Here is a 23,854-nt window from a genome sequence, read left to right as displayed (position 1 = left end):
GACAGTAGGGATAAAATCGTGTAATCTTTTGAACAAATCGTGTCAAGTTGTTTTTTCGTTAATGTGATATTGTTCTCGTCTTTTTTCGTAGCACTAGCTATATTTTTCACTTTTCAAACCTTTTAAATTAGCAATTTTTGAATTGAAAAAATAAAAAAAAATCCATTCAGTTATATTTTTTAGGAAATTGTATGCTCTACCAAAGTCCACAATGTACAAAATTTTATCGTGATCGCTTGAGAAATGATTGTGTTTAAAAAAAAAGTTTACGTGTTATTTACATATATTACATGTAATATGTATATGAGAAACCTTTTAAAATAAGCCGGCCTTGTAGGGCAATTATTTTCTCAATATATATGTTCATTTTAACTCAAACATTTGATAAAACGCTTTTTTTTTGTTGCTCGCCCTATTGTATATAGTTTCATCAACTATACTAATTAACTGTCTTTTCGCTACATATTTTTTCAGAATGATCGTTATGTTCCTGGTTCGCCGATATTTCGCGATGATTGCAAAACCCCGCCGATAACACCTGCTCCACCATCGACGCCCAAGAGTCGCGGTAAAGGTGAGTTTTGTCTTCTTTTTATATAGTATAAGATAGATCTCCATAGATATAAAGATACATGCAACGTATATAGTACAAAATTTCCGCAAACGTCATATAAACGTCATACAATTCGATGTACTGGCAGATTTATGAGAAGAAAACGTCAATAAATAATTTCCTTTGATGTTCATTTGTATATAAGAGAACAAACATACATGAAATTCTATTATATACAAATTTAAATTCTTCTTCTACACCTTCACTTCTGTTTCAATAAGTCCGCTGTAACTTTGTGAGCTTATACAATTTAATTTGTTTAAACAAGTTCTGAAAGCTCATTGATTCTAAATGGTTAATTAACTATATTTTTTTAGTTAATACCAAAACACACCACATGGCAACTACTTTTTGCGCCATTTCTCTTGTTTTACAGAATCGTCTGATCAGAGCTCAGTTCGTACTTACCTTAAAGAGCTCATACATTTTTTTGTCATACTGTTTTACAGTGCTTTCTCTTCTATAAAGTCTAAAATATGAGTCAATTTTATTCAATCGACATTTTTTTAAATCTCTCTGGCCGCGAAGCTCTTCACAACCTAATTATTCAGTGTATTTTTTTTTTACTAAAAATGTGTTTGGGTTTCTATAAACCTTTAAAAATCTCATTAAAGGTTCCCAAAAAATTTATTTCAGAACTCGCAGCACAAACTTCGTTTTGTGGATTGTTTTCGTATTAATCGTATGAAAGTATCTTAGACAGAGTCAATTATTTACGCCGTTGCCAAGGTCGGCCGATATTGTCAGCATTTCCACAACAGTTGGTTCTACGTAATAACAACGGGTCCAAATATATATCCGACTTATGACTGTCAACTCGGCTCGGATTGTTTTCTGGCACTAAAGCAATCACAACAAAGTGAGTCACTCGAGCTACGAATATTTGTTATGTATAAATTTTCTGCTCCCGATAATGTGACAATTTTTCTCTGGTGATTTTTGCACTCTAAACAAATCTTGGTTTCTTATTAATTTTTTGAGTCATAATTACTTGAGCTCTTGAATTTTGTTTAGATGTGTGCGTGTCTTTGAGTAAGTGTAAAAATAATTTTCTACAAACGGCGTCAAAACTTTAGGCAGTTCTTTATAAAATGACTGCCAACTTCAAGAAACTTTTTGAATTTTCACTTCTCCTTCACACACACTGCTCGAAATGACTAACTAGAAGTTTAATCATATTTATATTGAAAACGAACGTTTTTGTTTAATTTCGATCAGATAGCTCTATATTCTTACATTTGAGAATAATATTACCACATTTGAGAATCATACACTCGTTTCCATGTAAATGACCCAATAAAATTGCTTACTGTTGATTTTAAAGCCGAAAACGCAGAACTATATAATTTATTGTACTAGAAGATGGATAAAATACATTTTGAGTAAACTTTCAATATTATTTGTTAGCTTCCTCGAACTGACATCATACAGACAGACAGACAGTCAGTGTTTATTGCGTGTGTATGATGCATTGGCGATGAGACTGATTGAATATATGTATATATACAATTCTATATATAATTATGTATATGCAATTGTGTTTCATTTGTGAATATAGCTTTGCTTGTAAATAAATAAATCCAATGATTTTATGCTATATAATAAAAGAGCCGTGACGTCGACAACAGGTGTTGTGCCATACACTAAATAGATCAGTGATCCCTCATAAATAGAAGGTTTGTGTTTCCTATAAACATTGGTGATGCATAAATTAATGTTTACAAGTATAAACGTGTATGAGGTCAAATAATAACAAACAAGATAACAAATAATTAAAACAAAAAAAATTAATTATAATTTCAAACTTTTATATACTCGTAAATTATATACTTGTACTATGTATGTATTTTACACTGGTTGCACACAGCACAATAGTTATGTTCACTCAAAAATTGCCTGCTTTTGGTGAGATCACAAAACTCAATAAACACTCGACCAATTGGAATCAAATTGAATTTATAACATTTCTTTCGCAGTTCTATAATATATTTTACAGTTTAAAAATGTACGAAACTGCACCACAATCGCTCCTACTTTCCATATAGACCATATTCAATCACCAGTGAAGTTATTGGAATAAGACTTTGTACCGATTGTGTTTTTTAAGTTGTTGCACTTTCTATCTTAAAATGGTCGAAATCGGGCCCATATATCGAATATGAGGACATTAGTGCCTATAACTGATTTTTACCGAACATATTTTCCAATCTATTCTTGCTAAAGAAATTTAAAGCGAAGCTTTTGTTGGTATAAATATAACCTGGTGCCAAAAATCTGGTCAATACTTTCCTTAAATAACATAATTTCTCATCTAAAAATGCTTGAATTTTTTTTATTAGACCAAAACTTTTCAGGACACCAGATACTGAATATTAGGACTTCCGTGCCAATGGGTCTTCAGCATCTTTTTCTGGTAATAATATATCATGATGCCGAAATGGGTAAAATCGGGTCAATATAAACTATATCTTTCTTTGTTTCTTGTTCTTGTATATCGAATTTAAAATTTTCAAACTTACCTTTGTATATACGTATATCGGACAATATGTGCGTAACCTTAATGAATGAAATTCAGAGAGCATTTTTTTCTGGTAATAGTACATCAAGATGCCGAAAATATATAAATAGAAAATTCGGGTACATATCTATACTTCATCCCCACATATAATATATAATATAGTATTGTGCTTAAAAATTAGTGTAATCAGTTCACGAATTATCGCAGTCCCCAGCTGTTGATCATTGCAAAAAGCGAGTGTAGCAAATTTTCGGTTACACCCGAACTCAATGCTTTTTTACTTGTTTTTTATTTAAATTTTATCTATTCTCACCTTTTCATGCTTGCTGCCACAATTGTATTTTTGATTTTCTCCAAAAAATAAACAAAACTAAGAATTTCATAGAAATTCTAGTACTCAACTTTCTACTTTACCGAATAAAAAATCGAAGATAGCACATAATTCGCTGCAATTCATTCCGTAAATTTCAGCTAAGCTTTTGATCATAGAAATTCTGCCGAAATGTTTTTGTAAAAATACTAAACAATACTGTTTACTAGCCTGCAGCAAAACAGCCAGTGGGAGTTGTGGCCTTCCCCCAAATCGGCTAGTGTAGCTAAGTGGGTGCAACAATGCGCGACGCTGCAAAATACTTCCGGCAAAATAGACAACCGCCCCCTTCTTCACCTCTACATCTGCCTCCGTCGCGGCCAGTGACTGATATCGCTGCTGGCGCTATCATAGGTGAGCTGCTGTCAGTGTCGATGCCAAGGTACTTTACCGCCGCTTCCGTTCGCTTGCTGTGCTTCAAAGATACTGCTGAAAACTTATTTTCCAACAAATATTTTATATACATATATGTATGGTATATGGATAGCGTTCGTGTTTGTGTGTGCGTGTTTGGAAAAATCGTTTGTATTATTTGTTGATTCTGCAGAGCTGTCGAATTTCGGTAAATAACATTCCGCAAAACATGTTTGGAATGCGGCATACAAGCATCGCCCAGCGTTGACAGCAAAGTTTAAGTGGCGGAAAGCATGAATGAATCTTTCGGAATTGTGCCGGCTCAATACCTGTTGTATTATCTCGTTTTCACATTGTGTACATAAATACATACATACAAGTATATGCTTAATCGTGTGGAAGTGTTCGGTTGCCAGTGAATGCCATATTTGGACATACGAACACAGCTACAACATATGAAAATAATCCGAACTGCCTCAATTGGTACCGGGTATGTATATTTGTGTATAGTAACACTACACTTTATCTATGCAGTTATGTGCGCGTATTCAGAAAATTCCCTAACTGTCTACGTGCGTGTAAGGCGCAAATTGCTATGCATACCTTTCTTTCTGGGACAGCCTAATCGTCGGACCAGCCACTCAATCGCATGCTTGGCCAGCGGACACAATTTATAATTCAATAAATATATGTGCCGTTTGATAAACACTAAATATTTTCACACAAAACACCTAACAGCTAATAAATCTGCTAAAGGTGAGTGAATTTGAAAACAAGCTAATTTAGTTCGATTTACTCAATCTTGTATACGGTGCATATATCTATAGTGGGCGGCATATGCGATTTATTGCAATGAGAAGAGATTCTCGAAAAGTTTGTATCAACACAATTATAAGTTTGTTTAAAAAAGTATGCGCCTTAGATTCTAATACAATGTAAGTGTGTAGATGCTTCTAGGCTATGACCTGATGAATTATTTTTATGGCTATTATTCGTCCTGTGCCAGAAAAATTACACAGGCATGCCTAGTTTTAGACTACTGGACATAATTCGAACGTTCCCCAATGTTCTGATCAACCATTGCTGTATCGAACCACCGAAATCTTTTAAATAAAATTTAGTAAAATTGGTTATCTGGATAGTGCATCCTCATATTTTAATATTTTTTTATCATTGAAGCAATTAGGTTCCATATATATTGCTTTGGCGCTCCCCGGAGGACATTTACCATATGGGTGCTGCTCTTATTTTGAAGTATTAAGGTTTTTTTTTAATCTAGCATTTTGTAGTGTTGTATGTGCTGAACTTCAAAGTTTGTTTATTATTAGCTTTCTATCGATTATTATATTTTTATCGATTTATATTCTATTGCTTATTCGGCTTTCACTCGCTTATATTGTTGTAATCGATTATTTGATTTCTTATCGATTTATATTTTTATCGATTAATCGATTTTCATACGATTATATTTTTACTATCAATTATGGTATAAATTTTAATTAAAGGTTTGCAATTTTGCAATACTGTGTAGAGTAGAATATGATAGAACTATAAAAACTTTCCACCCGAGATGAAGCTCGTGGCTTGTTGCCGCCACAACTATAAGAGGCATATTTCTTAAGGGTTGTTGTATAACTATTTGCTATGTATGCATATATCTATGCTACCATTATTATGGTACAATTTCACTGGTACAGGTATAATTTTTGTTGCTTAGCCTCAAATACTAAGAAAATTTAATAAAAGTTTGAACATAGTTTTACTATTATTTTGGTTGGTCGGTTGGAAACGGAGACGCAGGAGCACGATTAGACCCATTGTACTCTCAGTGGTGGCCATCTAATCCAGCAACTCATTGGATTTGATAAAATGCCTGATTTTTTTCACTTCAGCTACCCAATGTATTTTCAATTGAAACATTGGAAACGGTGAAAGATTTTCCGTCTCAAACTGCTGAAAGCTGATGATTTGCAAAGAAAATGTTCCTGCGTCTCATCGTCCTCCTCGCATGCTCTACAGTCTGTCGACTCCGCTTTATTAAGTTTATGAATGTGGGATCGCATAAGTAGTTAGTTCTCTTGTCTAAAATTGAAGGTTTTAGATAAAGACCTGCGATATTTCTTTAAAGTCAATTGCTTCAAACCACCCTTCAAGGAACTTAGTAGCCTAGAGCAGCTTATGAGAATTGCATTCTTCTTTCTCTGTCGCTTATTTTTTCATTCATGAGAGAGCTGTTGTGGTTGAAAAGATTGTTCACACCATGCTCGCCTATCACAATAATAGTTGTATATTATCTACTAATTTTACCTTGTTTTTAGGTTTTTTTGTTTTTAATCAACACTCATACAAACCAAGTTCGTGGTTCCAGTTCTCATCCAATGTCTCCTAAGTTCTCTTGTAGATGAATTAATAAAACAGCTATTGAAAAAGTCTTATATTTATTCAGATCGATATTGAAACGACGACTTTTTGTGCGTATCTGGGGAAATAACATATAATCGATAACAACATATTGTTCCTGACTTGATTAAAAGACAAATATTTAGAAAGCAGATATAATAACATATGTATGCCTGTTGACCACGTTTCCAATAGGTATATGTTTATAATCCACAGCTAACGAACTTTTGTTTGTAGAAAGTATACAAAATCCGTTCGTGTTGCCACTTCTTACCTTGAATCTAATGCCAATTAAATATTGCATTTTCGCCTTGGCACAACTTTACAAGGTTCAAATATTAATGGAGTAATTGACCGCATTTGAAAACCAATAAGCCAACAATAACACAAAGAATAAGTATATATGTATGTATGGGTGTATGTCGGTACATATATAGTATAGTGCTATATCTAGAGTATTTTACAAACAAACTGCCACATGCGTGCTTACAACAGACGCTGCTGCTGCACAATAATGGAACTATCATAAATTTGAGCACCTGCATGCGCCTTCGTGCCACCGATGCCAAACAAATTCATTTCGATGATTCTCTTAATCGAGTATTTACAAATTTTCTACAATGCAAATGCAACTGAAATATGGAATAGTAAACAAATGGCGCTGTTTATACAGAAAGTTGCATTGAACAGGTTTCTTTGTTTTTGGTTTTGATAACTTTAATATTTGTTTCTTAAATCGAACACTTCGAGAACAGTGGTAGTTCCTAGTACGATTATTATCTATGCATGTATGTTTGCTTTACAAAGTTTCCACTTTGTATCTTTGCGTCTGCGAGCTTATCTAGTCTGTTTATGTTCATCTCCTATTCAATTGTCAAGTGCAGGCAGGCATACATGGGGGGGGGGCAAACTAATTGGCCATAAAGTTAGTTGATTGGCGGTAGAAACAGCCGGCCGGAAATGAAGTGCTCGTCGTAACAAATGACCACATTTACCGCAATCACAGTGGATAGCAACCCTTCAGCAAATTGAATTGTTGGCTTGCTATTGTGGGTGGTTAAAGAATTTTTAAAAGAGGGTACAAAAAGTATTTAGAGAAAAGTGTATTGGAAATTTTTTTGAATTTACCTTTATTCCAATGTAATAAATTACATGTAATAGGTTAGCGATATGATTTGATGATATTGAAAATGGGCACTAAAACCTATATGTGATTTTTACTAATTTCCTAAATGATCTAAAATTTACAACAAAAAAATTAAATTTTAACAAATTTTAATGAACAAATTTTATGTATTGAAAAAAAAAGTCTTGAAATTTCTAATTAAAATTGCATTCAAATATTAGGAACTGTACAGTTAAACAATATTTTACTTACATTTATATAAAATAATCGCACTATATTAAGTATGTGCATTCAGCGATTACCATTACCATGGTCGCAACGCCAAGTAGTATTCGGCATCGTGTTAATATTTGACTACCCCCGGCATCTTCATGGATAAGAAAATAGAACAAGATTTACCATTTAATCAAACCAAACCTAGAAATTGTTTCCCTTGTTTGGTACAACTGTTTTTGCATTCGCTTACTGTTTGATCTCCATATATCAATTGGTACGTGTTTGGCAGCTGTTTGCTTACGATGCGAAAAGTTTGTCCGGTGATTTTTACAATGGAAAAAAATTGAGATACGAGTTTGCTTGAAATCTTGTGTTTTCAATGGTATCACGGCTACGGAATGGTTGAAAATGTTGTAGAAGTGTTTTGGAGAGTGTACTTTATCGTCTAAAACTTGTCTCATGCGATCCATATCTGTTACGACCTAAATATTTTGAAAAAACGACGTCGAGTAGAGGTCGTAAAAGAGATACTTGAATGCCCATTCCAGTCGAGGCTTATAACAAGTGCATGGATTAAGCGTTGACATTCTTGTAGTCGCTCAAGTGCCTATTTTGATGGCGATAATGAAAATTTAGCTTTTTTTGTCAGTCAGGGTCATGTCTGATCTATACTTGTATCACATCTTACATATTTATTTTCTAGTTGCATGAGCGAGCTTATTCTCTCGATTGTGGTATTTAAGATAGTTATCAGAGCGTATAAATAATATATGTTTAACATTTCTTAACCGCCTCTAAAAGTCAAATGAAAAGTTTTCGTAGTAGGCTCTCGAAGTCTTGGTATTGCTCCAGGTGTGACTGGCGGCAGAAATTTCTGATATTTTGTAAAGTGGGTTCATACCTATTCCGTGCAGAACGCTAGTATGCGCTTTTATCCCTTAAATAACGATAGACAGTTCGGCAGTTTAGGAACCTCTTACCACTTTTCTACATTTAGTGAGACAACGTTTGGACTTGAGTCTTTAATCAAGAACGTTTTATTCTTGCAAGAAAAAATATTCGAATCTTCTTTGAAACAAAAACAAAAAAATTTCAACTTTGGCTGCACAGAAGCTTTATCACAGGTAGTATTTATAAAATGGTATAAAAAATCTTTAGGTTTAGGTGAGTTTATATGACAGCTATAGGCTATAGTAGTCCGATATCGGCGGTTTCAACAAATGAACAGCTTTTTAGGGAGAACAGAACGTGTTTTTAAAATCAGAATTTCAAAAACAGATTAGTACGCTATAGTATGCGGCATAGAGACGGACATAGCTAAATCGGCTCAGCTCGTCATATTGATCATTTTTATCACTTTTAATGTACCCTCTTCGAGGTATAGAAATTTACAACTTTATCTGATCCTTAAATATAAATTGACTCTTTTGCCATGGTAACCTAACCTCTTTGTCTTGGACTAAATTTTTACCGCAGGGTATGTTTTATTTACACCAAAGACTCGATCTGTGCAATATTTCTACTTCTACAATTACTCACCCTTCGGTTTACATTTCGTAGCCTTACGAGTCATGGCTGTGTTCTGTAAGTGAAATGTGGTTACTGCCAAGATAATCACTGTAACTGCAAAGGCAGTTTGACATCGAGTGACAGAGTTATTGTGATTGGGGCTTTGAGGTCGCTCAGTTAATTTTCAGTAAAGTCAATTAACAGTAAATAATTTGCATAACTATCAAAGCGACATATTGATTTAAGTGACAGTAATATGCGGTACTATATTATTATTACGCGAGCAGTGAAGTGAAAGCTCTAAGGGATTAAGCTTAAAAGCATACCCATGCATAGGTTAAGCTACTTAGGCATATGCATACGACATATGATTATTTGTAGTTGTAAGTACTTATGTATAATTATGTGGCTACCTAAGGGAAAGCGTTGAGTAATCCTAGAACAACCAGAGTTTGCTTAAGCGCTTTCAAGCATCGTGCTTCAAATACCATTGTCAAAGCTCAAATTACACTACACACACATACTACTTGCTTACTGATTGCCAATTACATTATTGTATTGCAGGTGTTGGCGCAAACAACATTCATGCCATGACTGTTTCGGTTGCGCAAACAACACAAGGAGGTTCCACCATTACCGCCACCACTAAACCGTGCACTGCTTCCAGCTGCTACGCTTCCACACGCTCGGCCGCCATGATGGCACTCGCATTGGGTCACCGACCGAAAAGTCCTGCTGTAACAAATATAAAACCAACAACAACTGGAAAAGGTGTCGACAAAATCGGCACTACCAACAGTAATCACGCGCCGTTGATCAGCAACCAAACCAACACCAATAATTCGAACTATAGCCCTCCACCAGTCGGCATTCATAGTAAATCTCCAAATATTAATCAACGTATCGCCAGCAACAACACCGCTAACAATCGCCACACCACCGTTGCTGCAGTGGTGCATATGAATGGCGGCACTGGCATCAATGCGGGGTTCGGCAGTGGCGGTAGCGCCTCTAGCGGCTCTGACAATGATGGCTTCAACACCTCGTCATCGTCGTCGGCCACGGCGTTGCGTCGTTTGTACTTCAAGAGTGGGCGTAAATCAAAAATGAACTCAACGGCTACCACATCGATGACCAGTATACCGTTAAATGCTATTTCCACGGCAGCTGCTGCATTTCACACGTCAATAAGTGGCGCTTTGCCGCCGAAAGCTGCTGCCGCAGCTGTACCAAAGGTGAGTGCACAGAAACTTAAGGTGAATTATGGAAAGAATAGCGATTTTCGAAGGTGTTAACGTATGATGTGAGCACTATACCATAAGTGAGATTCTTTACAGGCATTGAATGTGTATTGAAAAGTAGTTAGCTCCAATTATATGCAACGGATCAACTTCTGGCAAAATACCTGAACAACCAAACAAAACTTTGATGAATGCTATTATAGACGTAGAAGCTTTAGGGACAGATTAAAAAACTGTAGGATCCATTCCGTATAAATAAGCATACAATGGTCCTTTCGAATATCGATTTCTCTCCTACTATAGTATAAATACTATACAGACTATTGAGCTCCTTCAAGTGCAGCTTGAAGCAATGGACCCTAGTTGGAAAAGAGAATTCGGCGGAATGCAGCGCGTGCGCAAAAGATAATGAGACGCTGGAACATCATGATTGCGCATTCACAGTCTTTAACCGGCTGAGACGGGATATCATCCACAGCTCCCAATGCCCCAATTTAAGAGCCATTGGGCATTGGGTAAAAATCAAGTTTTTTACCAAATTCAGTCTTGTGCTGGAGAAGGCTTAATTTGATTACCACCCGGCAGCACAAAGGGCCTAATTATTGGCGCTCCTGTGCCTCCCTTATTAACCAACCAAGCAACCATAATATTAATAGATAGGTTCATCTATTTTCTACATTGTTTTGAGTATTCAGATTTGAGAGTTTTTCCACTCTTATTGCCTCTAGGTACATTCTGATCGACCAGTTACCATTTTTTCTCGTCTTTTATTTCTTGGGAAGCAACACGTTAGTCTTAAAACATGTAAAATTCTGTTCTATGCTTTCTCTATATAAAGCTGTCTTATATTTGTATAATAACCAGCTTAATATGATAAAAACGGCGTTACCTATGAAGGATATGACCAACTGAATATGAATATATATAATATAGGTAAGAAATCGCTTAATGCCAGATCTGGACTATGAGGTAAATGCATTCTCTTTTGGGTGATTGCGGTACAGGTCCGAATTTAGAGCTTGGACGTAGGAGAGCAGTTCATAGCGCTGCAAAATCTACCAAACCATTTGGAAATCTTCCTGACTGTCAACCCAAATTTGCCACTGTATGTATCTTTTTCACTTGACGTTGTCGTAAGTGACCCTCGTAAAATCAGTACCAAAATTGTCTACTTCTGTGTGAAGTCAATTCATAATTTTAAATCAAATTGTATTTGTTCATTACAAAATTTTTCAAAGTTTAGAGTCGATACAATGAAGTTTTGATTTTTTTTAAAACTTAAATGGATGTTCTAGTCTAAAATTCTGAAAAATTTTAATTTTTTTGTTAAGATATTTCAATAGTTTAGATATTCAAAAATATCTCCCCAAAAGAATTTTTCAAAATTCAAACAAAAACAAATTCGACGAAACCTTAGACCCGTTTTCTATAAATTTAACTCACTTCAAATTCGGCATGAATATTTTTAAAACATCACGCTATCGCATAAACATGAACTAACAAAAACGGAAAATTTGTAATTTATATTTAAAAAATATCGAGCGACTAAAAAAATTTGAAAAAGTCCATAAGGGTAGAACTCGAGATGACGAAGACGCGGCCTAACTTTATAATATATATTTTTTTAATTTGTTTTGTATAGTCCTACAAATTTAATGAGCAAATTTTAAAAATAATTAATGGTAAAAATATTATTTGTTAAATTTAATGAGCAAATGGTAAAAATAATTAATGGTAAAAATATTATTTGTCAAAAAACGCCTGAATTTCGTGCCTCAAGTGCCACCCTTAAGGAGAAAATGGATTCTGCTCCGCGCAACATTAAAACAAGGGAGTTTAAAAATAATTTCTCATTTATTTCAATGACATTTCGTTTGCTCAGTATACAGATAATTTCCTTCTCACATTAAATTCAATTAAATACCAATTTGGCAGTTTGTCGATTGCTGTACAAGTTGAACACAGTTAAATGTTCAGTATGTGACATATTGAAGGAATAAAAATCAATTTTTCATTATTAAAAAATATTTTATTATTACATTTTAGCAAAAAGCGATCCTGACTACATTAAATATTACTGACATGCTATTAAGTTCGAAGCAATTAATTTTAAAATACCTTTCGACAACGCTATGTAGAAATAGGTAGAATATCCATTAACATTTTCTTTAGAATTCCCCATCTCTACTTCTAATTAACTTTTCAAAAAACTGCCTAGTAATTCACCAGTAATTATCAAAAACTATGAATATTAATGATTGAATTACAGATATGACAATCTATGGTTATTTATTTACCCCACTCATGTGTATGTATGTTTATTTATTTTGTTGTCAGGTTGTCATAATGGGTTCCTCGTCAGCATCCATCACCGATGGCAACATCAATACATCAACGGATTCGGCTTCGACGCTAGTCACTAGCATCACACACACAGACACATCAGAAACATGCGATTCACTGGATTTGGGTAAGTTATCGCTCGCCTGCTTATAATCTAGTGTACAACAAAACAACAATGAGAATTTAATAATTAATGAATGGTTAATGACTATGTGTTGCTGGATGACACAAAGTTGAATAAATTAGTTAGTGGCTAAATAAATTATTAACGGCAAGATTTTGGTCGAAATGAAATATTAGAGAAATTTTTGTATTTAAACAAAAAAGGGGCACAAAGAATGTTAAGGCTGTTGCATGCAACATTGTTTGTGTTATACACTAGATAGACGCTGATTATTGAGAAATAGAAGGCGATAAATTGAACCTGAGCAAAATGTATATAATTGTTTAACGGTTAGACATTTGCAGCACGTGTTTGCTCATTTCCCAAACATCTATATCACAGAGTTCACATTTTTTATTTAGCTTGTTGCGCTAACAATGTTTGTTGTGTGTTTTTTAGTTTATTTCTTTGCTATTGTTCTTGCTGTCACTTATATTGCCGCCGGTCAGTGTTCGAAAATTGCAAACGCGCTAGCTCGTAAAATGTTAGCTTTTGTTCAATGTTCATAAATGAATTATTTGACCGGTTGTGGCCTGCTGCTATAGTAAATAAAAAAATAAATAATTAATCACTGCTTCATTGTTGTACGTCAGGGCGTATGATTAATGCAAATTCGCTTGCATGTTTCAAGCGAATTTTTGACGTATTGACCGTTATAGCGTGTTTCTGCATAAATTGCATCGATAAACTAATCATAAAATTCAACAAAATTCGCAGTTGCTTGAAAGCAAAAACTACAATTTCCCCGGTAATGAATATACAATTTTATAAGTAAATTTATATCGCAGATTTATGTAGAGTATATTAAATATTGAGGCATGCCTATATTTAAAAAGTTGAGCAGAAACAAGAAAAGTCTTTCATACAAGGTCTTGATTTTGATCAGTCAGTTCATATGACAGCTATATGATATAGTATCCCGATCTAAATTCTTAATTTTGAGGTTGTAGCGTTGCCTTGAACAAAAATGCATGCCGAATTTCGTGATGATACCTGTTCAAATAAAAAGGTTTTCCCTACAAGAAAATGATTTTGATCAATGAGTTTGTATGGTCGCTGTACTGTACCGCTGTACAGTGGTCCAATGTTGTCATATTGGCAGTTTCCACAAATGTGCAGCTTTTTGAAGAGAAAAGAATGCTTACAAAATTTCAGATTGATATCTCAAAAACTGAGGAACTAATTTTATATAAAAACGAAATTCAACAGTTTAAATTTATTATCACATATAGTATACTTTCAATGTAAGCTAGCTTTGCATCGAAAAATTTAACGCCTCCACGAAAAAAAAAAATTAAAACCACTAGTTTACTGCTGGTTGTCTGTCACTTCTCTCTCCACTTTCATTATTGTTCCGATTGATTAATTGATTGATTGCTAAATCGACTGCATCGGTTATAGTGTGCATAGTCAGCCGCTGACTGCATTGAACCATTTTAGCAAAATCAAATAAAACTGCGGCTAAAAACCAAAAAGGTCGCAAGAAGCACACAAACATTGCTCTAACCTATGTATTGGGTTCACTCAGTCATGCAAACATTTAACTAACTTGCGTTTGACACTAAGGACCTTTCTGTGCTTTAAACTGGCATACATACATGTTTTTCACACAGATTCACCGCTTTCTATTTCCGATATTTCACTTTGATTTTGTATTAGCTTTCAGACACATAATTCTCATTAATGTATTCATATATGTTTGTGTTATATAAAATTTTCTCATTTCTCTTTCTCGCTTTACAGGTGATAATTCGGGCCAGAGTGAACCGTTGTTCAGTTCACTGGAAGAACCACTGTTGACCGCCATACAAATAGATTCTGAACATGAAAATGGCACCGAACTGGAATTAACAAGTTGCAACATGTACAATCGACCGGATATGAATGTTCAGGACAGCACTGAGGTGAGTAAAACGTCACACGTAACCGTTAGCAAGAGGGTGAAGATGCTATATTTATACAATTATTAGTTTTTATGTGATTTCAAGGTTGCTGAAACCTTTGGGGATATAAATATGTAGAAAATTTAAACGTTTTGCAAAATGTACAAAATGTTTAAGAATTAGAGTAGTGAAAAATTTAATAAAAATAGAGAATTTTTTCACAGTTGAGACGAAAACGACTACTGCAGACGTAAAAAATCCACGGTTTTGCATTGGAATGCCGCGGATTGAATTTTTCCGTATTATCTAAGACCTCAGGCAGCTCTAAACTATGGTGTAAGTCATATCCTACATGAAATATTGGAGCTGCTGTTGCGATTCTTGCCGCATTTTTTTACTATGGATAACAAGCGAAACCGTGACACTGTCTGTCGAAGAAACATGGATGTACTGGTATATACCAGAGCATAAATAACAGGACAAATGCAACATTTTCGTTTTTCTAAATATTTAATGTCCAAGTATTTATCTGACCATTCTCGTAAGCCTTTTGTGTTTAATTTAGTTTGACGCAAAGGTCCCTATGATCTATTTACAAGTCATGCAGTTATCCAAAAGATATATATACCGTTCTTTTTTTCTGTTTTTAAAATTAAAATTTTACCTTCATGTGTCTACTCCGTTACTTGCTAAACAAGTATTTCCTTGTTAGGTTAGGATCGACCTCTTAGATCCTACCAGGCATAACCATAAGTGAGATGGTACCTAAAACTCCTATATAATTGATCAAAGTTCTTTGAGCCTATCATAAATTTGTTAAGGCGGCTAGTGTCAGTTTCGGCAATGTCTTTTGGTTCGCCGAAGGTAAGACGATCATTTCAACCTCAGTCCTGCAAAGGCTGAACAATGGAGGAGAAATTGCTTGGTTCTTTCCACCTCACTTTCCTCAACATAAATTTGACAACTTGCATCCGACAAGATTTTAAGTCTTAGCGCATGAATTGAACAATGTTCAGTTAGAACTCCTACGATTGTGGCAAGATGAACTTCGCTAATGTTGACATTTGAATTTAGATACCAAAAAACCAGGCTGTACAGGAAGGACTAACGATGTAGCAGTACTGCGGAACTAAACCTAATCTCTTTGAATATCGAAAATCTCTTTATTCTTGAATATTGTTGTAATTGGTTTGATTTCTTAATGACATACATTTTTCAGGATATGTTAACGACTACTACTTTCCTAAAATTACTCTAATAGGGTTTGTTAAGTAGAGGTACCAATCTTTTGCTCAACATTACTCGTTGAGTTACCTTTGATGCGTATAAAAATAGTATACAGCAATGATAACAACGATAATTGAGGAATGAAAAGTACATTGGAGTTTACTACACTCAGCTTACGCCAAGTCGAAAAAGCTTTTCTATTTTAATATCTTCTGCGCAAGTTTGTTGTTGCTTTCTTTAGACCAACTACAAACATGTGAAATTACTCAGACCAACTTAATGTAGACTTTATTGATTCCCATTTATTAAATTACTTGTAATGCTATAAATATTTCACCATTTTTTGTCTCTTCCACATTCGCCACTTCAGAGTCAAGAGTCGTCACTGTCTATTCTCACCATTGAGCCATCGTCTACCACACCGCTGCTTGCCTCGCATCGCCGGCAACAAAGCAACAAATGTGGCACGTCCGCACCACCCGCCTCAAAGCTAACAGCCACTACCGGCAATGTGTCCAGCAACAATGGCAAAGAGCGACTCCCAAATACTGCTCCGGCGCCCAGCAGCGGCACTAAACACTTTACATTTGATCCACCAATATCGCCGAAATCGGCGCGCACAAGTGAAAAGTCACGCACACACTTCAGTTTCAAGGAACAGCACACGCACCAGTCGATGCAGCAGACACGTCGCAGCAGTAATTGGGAAGATCAACGCGTGCATACGACCAACTTTATGGAGGAGCGCAGTCCAACAGGTGGACGTCGTGATATTTCACCGAATCGTAGCAAATATCGCGCTTATGCGGCTCAACGGCATGCAGCCGCAGCCGCCGTCGCCCAGGCTTACTATGAACAACATCAACTAGCCGACGATGAGGAGTCCTTGGAAGGCACGCGTAGCAAAAAATCACGCTCACGCGAAACAAGTGGCAGTACGCGTCAACGTTACACAACCGCTGGCAGTTGCACGGCTACCAGTCCAAAACGCGAACAACGGCGTTCACCGTCCAGCTCGGCACCGCCTACCATGAAAGAGGGGCACTTCTTCGCTTGTAGCGGTGGTAAACCGAAACAGCTATCGCCAGCGTCGCAGCAGCGCAAATACTCGTCCAGTTCTTCATCGGGCGGCAGCGAGCGTGGACGTGAACGCATCAAAGATTCAACCATGTTTCCATTCGACCGCGAAGCGATTGACTACGAGCGCATACAGCGCGAATGTTTCGCGGTCGATGAAAACTCCAGTTCGACAACTACGTCCAGCGACACAGATGATGCTGAACCCTGTTCGGTGTATGAGCGCAAAATGTCAGCACATCATATTTCACCAAGTAAAGCGGGAGAGGCTTTTCAGCAATACAAGCTTTTGGCACAACAAGAACACGGCGGACAGCAGCCGGTGGAGCCGCAAACCAACGGACCACCGTCGCGCAAGAATTCGAAACGTATACGACCTAGTTCCGTAATACATGCGACGATTCGTGAAACTCAACCATATGTACCGCAGACGGATGCCTTCTATCCGCAGAAGGTCAAGCAACAATCGCCAAGCGAATATGCGACGATCAGTGTCGGTAGCGGTGTAGGGAGTAGACAGCATTCACCGAAATCTTACGCTGAGCTAAATAAGTTCGAGGAGATTGCCTCGAAATTCGAGCAGATTCCACCGAAACAACAGCCGCATGTCAAGGCATTGGCGGGTGGTAGTCCATCCGGCAGCAATAATAATGCGTTGATTGGCAGCACACTGCAGGCGACAAATGGTAGTAGCAACAATAACGGAGGCGTCAACACCTCCGCGGGAACAGTGGCGCCGACGTCCAGCCCAACCGGGTCAATGCGCGGCACGATATCACCGCCACTGCCAAATTTACGTGTCGACTTCTTTGCCGAATCACAAATGATGCATCCGCGCAAGCGATCATCAAAGAAGAAGCAATACGCAGGAAAAACAGGCGCGCCAAATGCGGCGCACGACCATTTGGATGAGAGCCAAAGGGGTGCAGGTAGCGGCATGAGCAGTATGCTGCTGACAACTGGAGCGGTAGGCGTTGGCGCTGGGCCCATCAACGTCACCTCAAATCCTATGGATGTGGCGATGAACACACCGCCGCGTGCCACCATAGTCGTGCAACAAGTAAGTACAAAATAAACCGTTCACCAATACTAGCACATTATCATTTACCATGTATTTTCGAGTATTATATTAATATGTATTTGGATTGGGTTATGAACGTACTAGCGAGATATTTTTTGTGTATCTGCTAGATAAATTGAGTTCATAATTTTCCGAAAAATCGCTCATTATTTTAATTTTCTTTGAGCATTTTTCTTCTTGTCAGCATTTTCCTTAAAGCTTTTCCTCTGTTCAGCCATGAGTTTCACTCATTTGCACACTCAAAACAAAGTTTTCCCACTCAATGCGCCTTGGCTCGTTTAGGCACATAAAAGAAGCGACAGCCACGATCGGCACATTCAGTTACGTACGATCAACGCAACGGTATATTTGAATATTTTGCTAAAGTGAAAGATTCATTGCGAAAATTTGTTGTTATAACAAAAGTAAAATAAACATAGTGTTATTTTCCCGTTATACGAGTACAAGTGACATTTTTGATTAGAAAAATAATTGTGTTCACTGGTTTTGTAGTGTTTCAACGCGAAGTTCAAACTTTTGCAATCATTTATTTAACGATTTGCTTTATTTTCGTGCTTTGATAATTTTCGAAACGCAAACTGCAATGTAAACAGACTACGGCAAAAATTTATACTGATATTTTCTAATTTACAAAACATATTCGAAAAGTTAAATTCTTATATTGAATTTGGTGTGAAAAGTGCTCGTGGAAATTTGATACAACTACTCATGGTTTATTATCAAAATATTGACACTAAACTAGTGCATTTTGACAAACCAAAAATGGCGCCTTTCTACAAGAAATTGTGCAGAAGTCTTTCAAAACGCTGCAAACAGGTAGGTGTTTTTGAGTTAAATAAAAAAATAACATTTTTTTAAATTGCTACTGCGTAAACAAACAATTTTTGAAATATGTAGTTTTTTTTGTTGAGCTTCTATGTTGAATTTGAGTTAGTTTCAGCAGTTTTTTAATTTGAAATCAGTTTTCATCAGTTAATCTTTATACGAACATTACTTATTTAAAATAACTTATCATTTAAATATACTGGTTGCAAAACCTTTTTTAAAAACAAATTTAAAATAATATTTAAAAAAAAAAATGAACTGCTATAAGACCCATAAGGTCTAGTGGATAAACAAAAGAAGTGGAACACTTCATATTTAGCAAAATTATTACCTAAGCTTAATTTACTTGTATATCGACATTTTCCTGCTGCTTTCGGTTCGAAGTATGTAAATAGCACCAGAATATTTTCTTATAAAAAATATAATTAAAGTTTAAGTATTGAGAAAAAAATATTTTTATTGAATGTTATTAAGTTAACACGTATGTTTTTTTATAAAAATATAAAAAATTTTGTATCGAAGGAAGTTGCCTCAGGGTGCAGGAAGTCTTCGCTAACAATTTTGATGGATTTTTTAAATTAAAAATTTTCATATTTTATTCCGATATGAGAAAAATAAATTCTAGAATAAAAAGTCAAAAAATGGTTTTGGAAATTGATTCAAAAAGTTGAAAATAATGCGGCAAGTACACTACCACATAAGTGACGTGTAAACCTGTGCTTATTGCAACGATCACTAACATATATATCATTATATCTCAGAAACGGTTAGGTTAGACTCGATGGTTGATCCAGGGATCGCAGTTCGACTACTATATGCAGTCCTAGTCATATCACCAAGTGACTCTATGTTATTGATAACGAAGTAAGGCTCTCCAGCCGCAAACGCACGGCTAGTATCACCGCCTTGCTATCAAAGTGGATAGTCACTTCTTTGAAGAAGGCCGCACTCCGGAGTAGTAAACCTCCTGCTACCTAAATTGCAGCAAATTTCGGCTTGAAAAGCCCTATAATAAAAGATAAAGCTTACAGTTTCGCTAAAAATCGCAAAAGAAACCATTTTGGACCTTTTCATCTAGAGTAATTTTTCTTTCACTTATCGGAACAATAAGTGGTTTTAGTATATTATTTTTAATCATGTTTCAAAGATATAGATAAGACTATTTAAATTTCTAGATTGACCGGATTTTATAGAATACCTATATTTTGTTAATTTTTTTTTTTTAATTCTTCGAAAATCTTTTATTTAAAAAAAAATATATATAGGTACACTGAACGAAATATTTGAGAATTTTGTTTGGCTTTATTATATATAGGTACACTGAACGAAATATTTGAGAATTTTGTTTGGCGAAATATTTGAGAATTTTGTTTGGCTTTATTATATATAGGTACACTGAACGAAATATTTGAGAATTTTGTTTGGCTTTATTTGCTGACGGCTCATATATATCATATAAGTGATTAATTAGAAAAGATGAAAATCTGTTATAAGTATTGGCTTGGTGTTAAACAGATAGAGAAAGTCGCACTGTCTCATACTTACACTAAAAATACAAAAATGTGTTTATACATATTTATATTTATGATTTTTTCAAAAAATTGAACCCACTCAATCTCCCATCAGTTAAAACATTTTCCATTTCATACTTTTCATACAGCCAACTAAAACTCTTTCAAGTATTTATCCACCCACTTACCCATTTCGACTGCATTTACACGCTTCTTTGTACTTAACTATGCATTATCATTGATCTTTCATCAATTTTTAGTAGCAAAGTGCTAAAAAGGTGGAACTGAAACCATATTTCCTTTATGGTATTTAGAAAGCCATTGTGCAACAACTGGCACATGCTTCCGTAAAGAAACTTTCACCGGATATTCACCGCATCATACATTTTAATGCATCAATTTGATAGCACAAGCATAAAAAACTTGCTGAATGAAAAATTCGAAAAAAAGTGAAATAGCTGATTGGCAGCTGTCAAAATCTGTCAATTTGTTGAATGAGAGTAGTAGCAACAGCTGTGAACAAAGCATGAAGTAACGGGTCATGCAGGTGGATGCACATATGAATATACATACATACATATGTATGTAAATTTGTGCTTTTATGTCACTGTAGACATTTACTTCCGCCTGTGTTGAGTAGGCATACATGTACATCTGTATAAGTATTTTAACTCGCTGGATTACTTCCTCCTTCAATTTTGGGGTTAAAAAATTAATTTCTGTACAAATTTACACACTTTTGGCTGATTTCATAATTTTTTTTGAATAATATTCATAAATAACTCATTCATATGTAGCTTCTGCGAAGGCTTGAGAGCTACACCTGGTTTAAAGTGATTTCAATCTATATTTTCCCCTAACATAAATATTCAATATTTTTATTTCAGTCTTTCATTTTTCCGCCTAAGCGTAAATTCATTATTTTCATTGATTTTGAAATACTTACATTAATTTATCGTTGACAATTGTTGACAAATATCACACATCATACTTCGCTTTATCGGCTCTAACTTACACATAACTATTTTCAATATTCACGCGATGTATGCCAAAGAACGCCTGAGATGACTTGCTAAAGTCTTTTCATGCCTATGACTCATGTCATTACAAGCTGCGTATTGTACATATTTTGCATAAGCTGCAGACACATTCTGTAAACATTAGCATGCAATTTATTTTGCACTTTGATGATGAAGGCTATACGATTACAAGTGTAGCAGTCTTAGATTAAGAAAATCTCTTTTGATTTCTTTGAAACGCATTGACGTAATGCGCCGGCAAGGTGACAAGACAGGAAAAGTGTTGCGCTCTCAGACAAAAACAAATACATTATTAACTAAGCCATTATATGAAAATGAAAACTAACCACACAAAAGCAACAACAACAACAAAAACTATTTGTATAGATGTATATAGTGTCGTGTAGTTATTATAGTGTCGTTAAAAGCAGAATACACCTCGTCAGCTGTCGCGCACATTGTCTAAGTTCTTGTCATAAAGCAATTCTTTATTGCCAGTGTCTTAGCGGACGACATGCAAGCAAATCATTACATATATACCTTAATATTTACCATATACATACATACATAAATATATTTATATAATAAGTATTATTAATTTCTTTGTTTGCATTCGCCGGCCAGCATTTATGCCTTGTGTGGGCTGCTGCCGCGCCGCCGAGTCTCGCAGCCGTGCTGCTTCAAGCTGCGCCAATCCCCTACACACATCTGCTAAATAGCTCGTAAAACTGATGTTTGCCTCTGTATTTTTGTATATAGCATACATACTGGTATATGCGTACAATTGTCTGGCCTTTTTCGATTTGGCCATCTGTGATCCCTTGAAATTTTCACACTTGGCCATTTGCGCGTCGCCAAATGACAGTGGAAATGTAATAAAAGCTGAATATCTACAATGAAAGTGTATTAAAAATCATTTTGAAACGTGATTTATTGCAAATGTTGATTACAGCGTAACTTAATGATTACATCTGCTACTTCATACAAGTATATACAAGAATGCATGTGAGCTGATTATGGCGCTACGGCGCTTATTACTTACTAATCATAATGAGCCTTGAGGCAATATTTATTATTGTATGAGTAATCGGTTTAGTAAAGTAGTGTAAGGTAGTAATGCTGTGGGTGTAATGAAATCGTAATAAAAATTATTAACTTTTAACAATACTCAAGTACATTAAGAGTGATATTAATATATATACCTATATATTTTTTTAAGCGAAATTTTGTTTAATACATAAATAAAAATTACGTGCATTTACCGAATTTAATATACTTTAATAATCGATGATTACTTTGAAAAATTTTGGATCCCCTTCCTTCCATAGCTCACCTCTAGGAGGACCGCCGAAAAATGGTGTCTGATAGTGAGAAAAAATTTTCTGCTTTAAATAAGTCAAATCCTACCAAATATATCTAAGATGGTCGTGGGAAAATTTCAAGTCGATCGATTTACCCGTTTCGGGGAAATTTTCTATACGGACTCTGAAAACAGTATTCAAGTAAAACGCGTTTAAAATTTTAGTTTGACTACACTAAGTAAAAAATTTCTTTTAAATACGGTCTTATTTCCGAAACTTTTTTCCAGTTAAACTACGAATATTCGAAAATACAAGTACATTATATTCACATACAAACATTATTTGTCTTTCATATTTGAATTCAACCGCTTAATTCGATATATTTTGCTTTGTTGTTGTAGTATATTAATATAATATTTTATACTCCAATAATTCTCAGTACCAAGTCTCAATTACAATCCAATTTGAATTAAATATGATACATGCTTTTAAACTTGTTGACAAAAACTCATGTGCTTTAAATACGATTTCATATTAATATTTTGAAATATTTCTATTTTCTTTCTATATTTAAAATTTTCTAAGAAACTCTAAATCAGACTGACATTGGTTAGTTAATAATCAAGCCTAATCGAAGTTTCAAAAAATTTTAAGATAATACGTAATAATTCTCGTAATTAGTTTTACAATATTGTATTAAGAGGTTGGTGTCTTGGCTAATATGCGCGTGCATTTTGGGTAGCAAACCGCAGTTGTAAACCATATACTATCAGTCATGGTAAAATTTTTTTTTTAAATTGTGGCTAATTAGTATTATGACATTCATATAATTTAATTTTTAGATATTTCTCCTACGGAATTCTATCTGCTAGTTTCGAATGTGTTGGTTTTACCTTTGTTTAGATGACTTGATGTAGTCATTTGAGAAATATTTCAAAAAAAATCTTGCGAAAAGCGCTCGAAATTACTTAATTCTAGTTTACATAACCCGAAAAGTAACCACATGCCTAATTTTCCCAATGCCATTTCAAGCTAAATTCAAAATACACTTTTGGTTAATTTTAAATTTAACTCTTC

General features: G+C 35.1%; 1 protein-coding gene across 4 annotated transcripts in view; it reads left to right on the top strand.

Annotated features, from left to right (window-relative positions):
• Rgk1 (Rad, Gem/Kir family member 1) overlaps positions 1-23,854 on the top strand; it is a 160,424-nt gene that overhangs the window by 84,467 nt on the left and 52,103 nt on the right. For 3 of the 4 annotated variants that reach the window (XM_036362982.2, XM_036362981.2, XM_036362984.2), the window contains exons 2-6: positions 475-574; positions 9,671-10,341; positions 12,685-12,817; positions 14,597-14,757; positions 16,334-18,100. In XM_036362982.2, the coding sequence (XP_036218875.2) occupies positions 9,697-10,341; positions 12,685-12,817; positions 14,597-14,757; positions 16,334-18,100 (2,706 nt within the window). In that variant the 5' untranslated portion in view covers positions 475-574; positions 9,671-9,696. Of the gene's footprint in view, positions 1-474; positions 575-9,670; positions 10,342-12,684; positions 12,818-14,596; positions 14,758-16,333; positions 18,101-18,445; positions 18,938-23,854 lie in introns of those variants that run through there. The other variant, XM_036362986.2, reaches the window with a different exon arrangement.

The sequence above is a fragment of the Bactrocera oleae genome, chromosome 4, assembly GCF_042242935.1.
Source record: "Bactrocera oleae isolate idBacOlea1 chromosome 4, idBacOlea1, whole genome shotgun sequence".
Lineage (NCBI taxonomy): Eukaryota > Metazoa > Arthropoda > Insecta > Diptera > Tephritidae > Bactrocera > Bactrocera oleae.
This window is presented reverse-complemented; position numbering and strand designations above follow the sequence as displayed.